This window comes from Cyprinodon variegatus, unplaced genomic scaffold (assembly GCF_000732505.1).
Source record: "Cyprinodon variegatus isolate N-32 unplaced genomic scaffold, C_variegatus-1.0 Scaffold657, whole genome shotgun sequence".
Classification (NCBI taxonomy): Eukaryota; Metazoa; Chordata; class Actinopteri; order Cyprinodontiformes; family Cyprinodontidae; genus Cyprinodon; species Cyprinodon variegatus.
In genome coordinates, this window is record NW_015151110.1 from 173,537 (window position 1) to 184,249 (window position 10,713).

Genomic DNA, 10,713 nt, shown 5'->3' on the forward strand with positions numbered 1-10,713 from the left:
TTTTTTTTTTTTTTTTTACTTTGATATAATTGCTGCTTTAAAACATGCCTTTAGCCTGTCTCTATACTCCAATTAATTAACTACTAAATTAGTTGCTGATTATTTCAGTAATCTATTAATCCAATTAATTTTTTCAGCCCCATACACAATATGGCATTAAGACCTCATGGCACTCTGATTAAAAGCAGAGCCAAACTGCTGGTGGGGGAGATTTAAAAGCTCACCTGTGATTCACTGCTTTGCTCTTAAAACTCAGCACCTGCGGTTTCAGAACCAGCTCTTCACTACAGGGTCATGTTGTGCTTTTTGATTGCGGACACGTGTGTCTGGTGGGTGGTACGGTTTTTGCAAGGACTTTTACTTAATACAGTAACTTCCCTGCTGCCTTTTAGTGGAAGTAGAGGAGTGAAGTAATGTGCTGCAACTTTGAGTCTTTCATCAGCTCCCTACCATCAGAGCAGAAGCCCTCTGGGCTCAAACATCACGTCTCCTTTCACAAGATGAAGCGGTAGATGAAGGTTCAGAGTGAAAGAAGAAGGTGTCACGCTGCCGCTCTAACCAGCGTGGCCAGTGCCTTGAAGTGGAAATGAGTGCAGGAGGGGAGGTGTGTGGAGATACAGGTGTTTTTCTGCACTCTAAAGCATAGCTAAACCCAATTACATTTGCAGTTCATTAAGGTTTTCTTCTCTCGACCTCCTAAACTTACCCCAGATGCCAGCTTGAGTCGTCATTCATACATTCGCTCAGCTATCAGATGTGTGGGATAAACAGATTAACACAAACACCCTCTGTTTATTATTCCTGCCTCATCTTCCTCCTTTGCATTTTTGTCAGCTGTGCCCTCTGATGTGTTTGGTCTCCAGCGTGTGCGAGAAACAGCTGCCAAGAGAACCCCCCCCCTCATCTTTCTCCACTACACTCCGCCTCTCTGCCAACAAGTTTCATGCTACTCTCTGTGAACCCTGCAATTTTCAAACAAAGTAACTGCTCTGTTCAGCAGTGACATTTCTGTGGCCCAGTCTGGGAGAGGAGCTGTCAAGATTTCTCTCTCTTCCATCATTAGCCGCACACGTGAGCTCACGCTCACAATAGCTTCAGCCGTCAAGTAAACGGTTTAAACGCTGTCAGCCGCACGGTGTGCAATTACTGCTTAAACATTCATGCGAGGAACAAGAGGAGACCGCCTCATTTATGTTTAGTGGATTTTTTAAAAAAGTAAAGAAAATGCTTGGGCGCCACTGAAGTGTTGAAGCACATTAAATGCCTCGTCTTTGAAGGAACAGGTAGGACGGGCCTGACTTTGATCCTGGATACGCCTGTCATCATTAAGCCCATGGTGCCTGCTCCACTTTTCATTCCCTCTGTGTTCCTTCTATTTTCAACCTTTGGGTTTATATAGAGGTGTAGGTGATGTCAACTGAATGCTAAGTAAATGAAAGACCTTGGTTTCATCCTGTAGGAAGGTGTGTGTTTTTCTGTGCTGGACGTTTTACTGTGAAACTCAACAGATTCTTGACTCACCTTTAATCGCAAATCCAGCCAAAATTGAAACAGGAACAAAGTCTGTCTCATTTTGCTTGTGAGGGATTTAATAATAATAATAATAATGATGATAATAATAGTGATAATATCAGGATTTTTATTTTTTATCCATGAAGAAATTAAAATATTGCAGGATTGACCTTAAAAAAAATAATAAAGTTCCAGTTTATGATCAGGTTAACTGTAAAGTGCCTTGAAATGACATGTGTTGTGAATGGGTGCTATATTAAATACACTGCACTGAACTGAATATTACTTCAGATAAACAAAACAGCATTTAAATCAATACTTACCTCTACCAAGGGAGAAATGAATTGTTCCTTGGCATGAGGCTATCCCGATAAAACACTTCCTTAAAAACCATTCATATGTTTTCAATTGATCCTGCTAACAAACCAACAACATTCCCACTTCTTTCATAATTTTGTCTTCAGTAAAATACATTCAGACTCTTTGAGTCAGAGGCTGTCAATACTCACTACTGCCACCCTCTGGTTTAGTGGGGAACTGCTTGTTCCACCACAAATCCCTATCTCACAATGTTAGAGAATCTTTTTTTTTTTTATCCTGAGTCCAGAATATGATCTGGATCATCACCAAAATGTAGTTTTTAATATCTGACTATAACTTTTTAAGTTATCCTTTAGACAGAAGGACAAGCAGACACAAACTCTTTTAAAAACAATCTCTTTGGTGGAGGGAATAGTTTGCTATCCTAGTGTAAGAGGGCCCTCCTTGCCCTAGTACTTGCTAATAAGTAGTGTATAAAAATAACTTCCTGAAAACTCCTGGAGCTTTGGTTCAAACAACATATAGGTTAGCTTGTGGTTGAGCTGCTCTTTGCTGGGCTCTGTCATAAATCGACAGATGTTTGGAGATGAACATCTGTCCAGCAACTGGATAATCGAGTGTCATATTTGGTAGAATTTTTTTGATTTTGCCCCACAAAGATTGAATATTCTGGGGTTTTCAGCAGCAAGGCAAAAATTTACAACAGAAGACAAAATAAATGTTGAACTTAGTAGAATCAATAAAAAAATGTAGAAAAGTAAAAAGCTCGTGTAACAACCTGGACATAAAACAGCAAGAAATAATTTACAAAAAGAATTGAAAACAATTTACAGCTGAGACATAAACAGCATTCTGAGTATAAAGTATAAAGTATGGTTGAAACAATTAATCAGATTAATTGTAATTAATCGATTATTGAAATAATCATCAACTAATTTAATAATCAATTAATCATTAAGTGGAGTATAAAGACTCTAGAACATGCCTTTAGCTGAAAGAGAAACCCACTTAGAGTAGTAATTATGAAAAAATATATAAATATATTCCATTTAAGATAAAGAAAACCTTTTCATCTGTCAATATGCTCTATCCTTACCTTGTCTAGTTGAAAAATTTTAGTTTCACCTGAATACATTCATAAAAAATCTTCTATAAGGAACCTTTCGCTATCCGATTATTAATCGATCAATCGTTAAAAAATAATCAACAGCTAATCAATTTGTTAAATAATCTTTAGTTGCAGGCGGAGTATAAATTCTAAGAGCTGCTGGGAGGAAAGAAAGATCTGGGTTAATGTTCCTCAGTCTACCTGGAGTACAGCAGTCTGTCCAGCTCTGCATCAGCTTCATACATAGAGTTGGAGACATTGTTTTAAATTGTTCCCCTTGATGTAATTTTTTTCCAAAGAACTGTATCTCCTAACACCTGTACTGGGTCTGGTGATCCCCATGATGTCACCACGTTTTAGTATAGTGGGTTTTCACCTACAGAGATCTACCACCAGATCCTTCTTCCAGTCCTGAGTCCACTATCGTTACTCAACTGGACTGAAAATCTGATTGATAAGTCTGATGACCTCCGATTTAAGCCTTTTTTTTTTTATTACTCCGAGTCTGTATCACAGTTTTCTTAGTTCTTCTGGAGGTGGCTGCCAGGTGAGCTGATGAAGTTGGTTCTTTGTTCAAGCAGATTCTCTGGTGAAGGGAGAGAAGGTGGAAGATGGGGAGACATGGTTGAAATCTCTGTATATCAAGAAAAGGGCCGGGGGGAGGCTGTGTTGGAGTCTGCTCATATGTCAGTATGTTTTTATGTACTGTGATAACAAAGATGCAACAATTTCACATTTTTAAAGGAAAAAAATGCCTCCAAACCCAGAAACTAGATCATATCATGTTATCACACAAACTGAAATCATTTCTGTGAGGAAGTGTTGAGCATTTATTTAATACAAGAAAAGTTTTGATTGTGTCAAATGTTTACAGATTTATTTGTTAGGTGGAGGTGTAAAGAAGGGATTTCTTGCTACCGCGTCATCTCTTTTTGTTTCTATGGTTGTGCACAGGTTTGGGGAAGGGTAAGAGGAAGACGAGTGCCCGTGATCCGTCCCCTACACCGAGCTCAGACGCAGAGTACCCCTCCAATGGCAGCGGGGGAGGAGGTGGGGTTGGAGCAGCGGAGAGGATCTACGACCTCAACACCCCTGCTGTGGTCAAGTTTGCATACACAGCAGAGAGGGAAGACGAGCTGACCTTGGTCAAAGGCTCCAGGGTGATCGTCATGGAGAAGTGTAGCGACGGTTGGTGGCGTGGCAGTCAAGCCGGCCGCGTTGGCTGGTTTCCCTCGAACTACGTCCAGGAAGAGCTCACGGGGGGCGACGACAGAGAGGCAGATTCCTCGCGGGGTTACCTTGGAGTTCCTCGGGGAGGTCTGCTGGCCAACGGCCAAGCAGGCGGCAGGGGCGTCGTCCTCCACCTGGTTCAAACGCTCTACCCTTTTAGCTCAGTGACAGAGGAGGAGCTTAACTTTGAAAAGGGAGAAATCATGGAAGTGATAGAGAAGCCAGAGAACGACCCAGAGTGGTGGAGGTGTAAGAACTCTCTTGGCATGGTGGGCCTGGTGCCTAAAAACTATGTGATGGTGCGTGACGAGCAGCCCGGCCCACCCTCCATGTCAGGCTCCCCACAGAACCGCTTTGCAGCTCCAGCGCGCTCGGGGAGGTTCGCCGGGAGGGACTGGTACTACGGCAACATCACTAGACACCAGGCCGAGTGCATACTCAACGAACGAGGAGAGGAGGGTGACTTCCTCATACGAGACAGCGAGTCATCGGTGAGTCATTTAGGTGATGTCAGGACAAGCTGACACAATGTCTCGTTACTTTTTATCACTCAGAGATGAAGAGCGTACACTAGAGAATGACATGAAGAGCCAACTGAGGTGTAAGAATTTAACCTACGTCTGATGCCAACAGTGTTTTATAAACACATGGTAAAGATAACTGTTTACATGCAGGTACAATCAAGTTTAGTTTAACAGAACTACCCATAGTTTCTTCAACCCATATTGGTTGAATGACTGCTCAAAGTAAGGTAGATGCATCCTGGTGAAGATTTTAGATCTAAATTACTAGTTTCACTATTTAAGTATTTTTGTTTTATTTTTGAATGTGCTCTGTACAGAAGAGGATTAGGGCCACTGAAAACATTTTTAAAAAGTTAACTGATTTTTACATTTTATTTCAGTTTTATATGGGAAGAAAGGTCAGAATTCTGACTTTAATCTCAGAATTCTGACTTTAATCTCAGAATGCTGACTTTAATCTCAGAATTCTGACTTTAATCTCAGAATGCTGACTTTAATCTCGGAATGCTGACTTTAATTTCGGAATGCTGACTTTAATCTCGGAATGCTGACTTTAATCTTGGAATTCTGACTTTTTTTTTCTGAGAATTATGACTTTAATCTCAGAATTATGACTCTTTTCTCAGAATTCTGACTTTTTTCCCCTATTAAACTGAAATAAAATCCTAAAATCAGCAAACTTTTTTGATTTTTTTCAGTGGCCCTAATCCTCTTCTGTAGCTCTGTCAGATTTACAACTAATTAATAGTAAAAATGTAAATATTGGTGCAGGATTCAATATTTTTTCTGTGGAATATACTTAATAACACTTATTCTCTAATAGTTTATTATTACATTTTTACATTCCTTGATTTGGTTAGTTATTAGGCTTCCACTATTTTTTCTTCCTTTGTGAAATTTACTTTGGAAGTTTGCACACCAGTTGATTCCTCTAATAATCATTAAACATCTTTAAGTCTAAAGAGTCAGTACATCTGTGAGCAGATTTTTAAGATGTTAAACCGCTTTAACAGTAAGGGATTTATCATAATTTGGTGCTTTAAGACCCTCAGTTAAAGCCCCAGCTCCCAGTTGAAGTGTGTGCAGATAAGCCAATGCTGCCATCTGCTGGCCAATCGAACTCTGTCCTTTGTTTAAAAGTCTTTTCCTCTTTGTCTCCCTGTATGGTTTCTAGCCCAGCGATTTCTCCGTGTCTCTGAAGGCGGCGGGGAAAAACAAGCACTTTAAAGTGCAGCTGTCGGACGGGGTGTACTGTATCGGCCAGCGGCGGTTCAACTCCATGGATGAACTGGTGGAGCATTACAAGAAGGCCCCTATCTTCACCAGTGATCATGGAGATAAGCTGTACTTGGTGAAGGCCCTGCTGTGATCTATACGTCTACACTGGATCCCCCCACACACACACTCTCTCTGACACACTCACACATACGATCCATCCTTGTCTTAACCCAAGCCTTAGCTGTGGGCCCTTCCCGCTGTGGCGTCCGTACCACATCCGGATCCTCAGATCTCTTGGATTTTCCGAGCAAAAACAAGACAAGCTTTTTTGAGTTGTAGCTCATGGCTGTTTTTACCGACGACCCTCAGAGAGCCATCACCGAGCCACATGGAGAACAGTGCGTACAGAGCCTCTGCTATCTTGGATGTGCTAACATGCAGTGAGCAGATTAGCTGCTAACTGATCGCCTTAGGCCTCGCCGGAGGTTGAGCTCTCCCTCTGATGTCATGCATAATGTCTACGTACTAGCACGCACATTGTCACTCACACCTTTGCTCTTAATTTACGTTTAGCCGTTCAAAGAGGAACTCGGACCTCAGTGGGACCTAACTGTCATGCCTCATGGCAGGCCATGTTTTCTTTTTTTCTTTTCTTAAAGGTTGAGTTTAAACGTTATTTAAAATCATCTTCCTTAAAGTTCTGTAGAGTTCCTTTTTTCACAAAGTGACCATAACCACTCTTTGGCCTTTTTTTTCCTTCTGATTTTTCATCATTCTCCACTCATTTTTTTCTGTATCTAGTAAATGATTTATTACTAGTGTTACTTTAATTACAGACAACACTCACTGTAGTATTTCTACCAGACGGTGCAATAGAGGAGACCTCAGAGTTCCTGTAGAGTTTGAATGTTGATCCATGTAACCAAACGTGCCACCCTGTACCCACTACTGCTGGCTCCAGGTCTTTCACATTAATCCACAGCTCAGTGCTCATGCTTTATATTGTCAAGTTGAAAACGTTACTGTTTTGTTCTTTAGTATGTGTCTGTAGCTACATGAGGAAGACCAAGAATAATAAAATCTTTTTTGTTTTGTTTTGGTAAAGCTTCCTGAGTAACTCTGTCTGTGATGTGATACAGTTCAGGATAAACAAAAGTACCTCTTCTGATGCCATCTTTGTAATTTAAGAAAACAGTTTGGAGCAAATATTTATGGAGGACTAATGGGTAATAAAGAAGATCCTGATTTATAAAAAAAAAAATCTATTTACGGATTTGTTTATGAAACATTTAACTTTACAGATCCAACTAATTTCATATGTTGGCAGCTCCAAAAACGTTTATTCCTTCTCTGGATAGTTTACTGCCTGTTAGCAGTTAGGACAGCTCAATGTTTATGTTTAGTCACGTGATATTAAAGCTGCAGACAACTGATTGTGAAATAAGTGAGTTTCTGTAGACATCCTGGACCCTCCATGTTTGTTGCCACTACTGCTAAATATGTGTAAAAAAAGAAGGAAAAATCATTTCTAAAGATCTTTTTTTATTGGATTTTATTTTTGACCTTATGTACTGCCCCCCCATCACTGTGACTGGTGACTGGATGGTTCTTGTGTGGTTTTTACTTCCTGCTCAGACTGTTGGTCACATTTGGATGATTAGTTGCTTCTTTTGTGTCCATTTCATGACCTGTTTAATTGATCTAACTCTACCTTAATTAAATGACATGATTTGTTGTCTTATTTTAAAAGGGGGCCAAGTGGGTTAAAAATAGTCTTTGCTCACTTCACATCAATTCAGATTGTTCATCATCTCTTAAATTATGTTAAAAAATAAACTTTACTTTAGAAAGATATGCTTGTTTCATAAGAAAACTCATATCATAGCTTTTTCTAACAGAAACAGTAAGTTATAAATGACTCTTAACAGAATGCTCAGATCAATAATGAGGGGAAAAAAATCTTTAAAAAGTTGTAAAATGTATTTAATCAGATTTAAGTTCAGATTATTCTCAAATTTCAGCTAGAAATCAGTTTTGAGGTAAAAGAGAAATATTCTCATAGGCTTTCTACACATGTTTAACAGGGCCAGAATGATGGGAGGGAGCGTTAAGTACAGCCTGAAACTTGTTTTTCAGACATTACGTAATGTTTGATCAAACCTGGGAGTCAGTTTGGAATTAGTCATCATTCATTGTTGAGAAACCAAAATATCGTCATCTAACTTAAGACTAGAAATCTTACACCTGTTTCTGTGCATTTGTTTACCAGTGGAAGTGTTGATCACGGGGTCCTCAGCTTTTATTTGATATATATCTGAATGTTAATGAGCACTGCTATTTAATTCCTATTTCCACTGTATGTATATATTCAGATAACAAGAGGTGCATATATGAATCACTAAGATCCAACCTATGGTACTGTATCGCCAACAACGTGATGAGAAATGAGATACTTTAGTTCAATAAAACTTTTTGACAAACGTTCATGACTGGTTAATGTGGGTCTGGGTTTGCATTGGGGCAGAGATTTCTTTAAAAAACTGTTTAGTTTTCAGTTTTTTTCAATTGAGAGCTTAAGATTCTTATTAGGGATGCACCCATCTGATATTTTTATCAGTATCGGTCCAGATATAAAGAAAAAAACTACATCGTATGGGTGACAATTGACCCGATTCAGGAGCCAATCTATTCATTCTAACTCTATTCTATGGCTTGCCGTCATGTGGCAGCGCAACAACACAACACGATAGAGCGAGCGAAAGGATCTGCGGTGTGGTTTTTCAAGCTCTCTCAGCCTACTAGCCCAATGGTGTGCAATATTTATTGGAGAAATGTTCCGAGGGGCGGTGTTAAATCTTCAAACTATAACACAACTAACTTCATGAAACACCTCCAGAAGTTTCACAAAAGGAACATGCTGAGATTATGTGACTCGGAAAACAGAAAGGATGCAGCTAACTTTGATGGAAGCAAAGGTAAGAAGTGACATTTTTCCATGTAACAGTATGCAGGCCAAAAAAATCACAGAGATGATAATGATAATGACACTTTTTTTTTGCATGTTGTCAGAGAACTTTTGGTTTAAGATTTTGTCCACAGTTTTTAAATAAATGAGTTAAAACATTTATATTTGGGTTGTTTCCTATTTTTTTTTTAAGAAAAGGGAAATCAAATTATATGCACAGAAGAATGATCCCGGTTTTTTAGGTAATTATTCAATGCTGTTCACATATAATTCATATCGGTATTGTATCAGAGGTGAAAAAAGTGGATCTGTGCATCCCTAATTCTTATATTTATTTTTTACTCATAAATTAAAAAAAATGCATCTTTGTTGATCTTGACATTTCCCAAACATACAGTCATCAATAAAAAAGGAGATTTTTAGTTCCTCTGAGTCACGTCTTTGATTTCTTACCCTGTTTTCTGGTGGGTAAAAGGTTGCCATTTATTTTTAAAACTGTTTAAGTGCAATATTTATATTTATGGGTTCCCAAAAGTGAGGAGAGTGATTATTTATTTAGTTTTTGCCTGATTTTCCAGGATTATCCGGATATGACCCTGAAGGTTTATAGAGAGCCAAAACGAATACATTTAAAACAATTGAAAATTCCCCTGAAAGAAATTAAATTAGCATTGAGTAATTAATTTGTTTTAATAGATATGCCAATAAACAACTAAATAGAGTTAAATAATAAAATGGCCACTTCAGTCATAATTACACTAAATTATGAAATGAAATGTTAGATTGAATAAATACCTTTGTTGAAAAATACAAATGAATATTTGACTTTAGAAATAAAGTGAATCAATGGACCTAACTCATCTTAATTGGCACTGATGGAAAGAGGCTTTAAAAAGCAGTAAATAATTGCACACAAACTTTTTATGATGTTTATTTTCTAATGTTATATATCATAAGTTTTGATTCTGGGTCTATAGGGCAGCAAGAGAACAATGCTTACTTAGCCTGGAAAAAACAGTCAAATAGTGTTACCTTTTAGGGATTTATAAATGTTTGTGGTTAATTCAGGTATTTCAGATTTGGAAGGTTAAGTTAATAAAAGCCAATGAGTGGACATATCCACTGATAACATCAGCACTACCTTTAAGGAATAAATCCAACTTATTAAAACAGAGAGGTCTGGCATCTTTTTTCTTTGTGAAAGATTCTAGCAATAGAAATGGATTAAACACTTTTCCAAATTAAATCATTCTGGAAGTTGGTTTGATCTTCTGTAATAAAGCTAATTTTATTACCCAGTTTAAGTAATCGTGGCTTTGTAAAAAAGGGACATTCCTTTACAGCTTTTTGTTACTTTCAAACTTTATTAGGGTAATTCTTTATTATTTACAATTAGCTGATCATGAGACGAATCAAGACATTTTTTAAATCATTCTTGATAGACATCGCATTTATTTAATTTAATTTCCTGTTGGCTTCAATCAAAGGAGATTAGAACCCGTTTTGAAAGATCTTTTTTTTTTTTTTTTTTTCAGAAATTAACTGTTTTGAGGCAAAGTCTAAGGGCTTTAACCCCTTGGCATGACGTTTAACAGTGACCTGCAGTGAACGCTCATGTTAACAGCAGGAGTTACATTCTGGGTTTAGTGTACAGAGAAACATATGCACAGTAGCTACTTTCTGTAAGCTTTAACCCAACTTATTATTTTGGAACATCATTTTTCATAGTCTGACAACATCTTGCTCCCTTTATTTTAGCCCTCAGAAGGTTAATCTTGACAATATGAAAAAAAATCCAAAATATTTTCCATATGCAGCTGAATTTGCTGTGCTAG

The 10,713-nt window shown here is 38.1% G+C and overlaps 1 protein-coding gene across 1 annotated transcript in view; it reads left to right on the forward strand.

Annotated features, from left to right (window-relative positions):
- The window catches only part of nck2 (NCK adaptor protein 2), a 48,279-nt gene extending 39,878 nt beyond the window's left edge, over positions 1-8,401 (forward strand). The window contains exons 3-4 of the mRNA XM_015393790.1: positions 3,896-4,662; positions 5,870-8,401. Coding sequence (XP_015249276.1) covers positions 3,896-4,662; positions 5,870-6,064 — 962 coding nt within the window. The 3' untranslated portion in view covers positions 6,065-8,401. The remainder of the gene's footprint in view (positions 1-3,895; positions 4,663-5,869) is intronic.
- Positions 8,402-10,713: the final 2,312 nt, after the last annotated feature.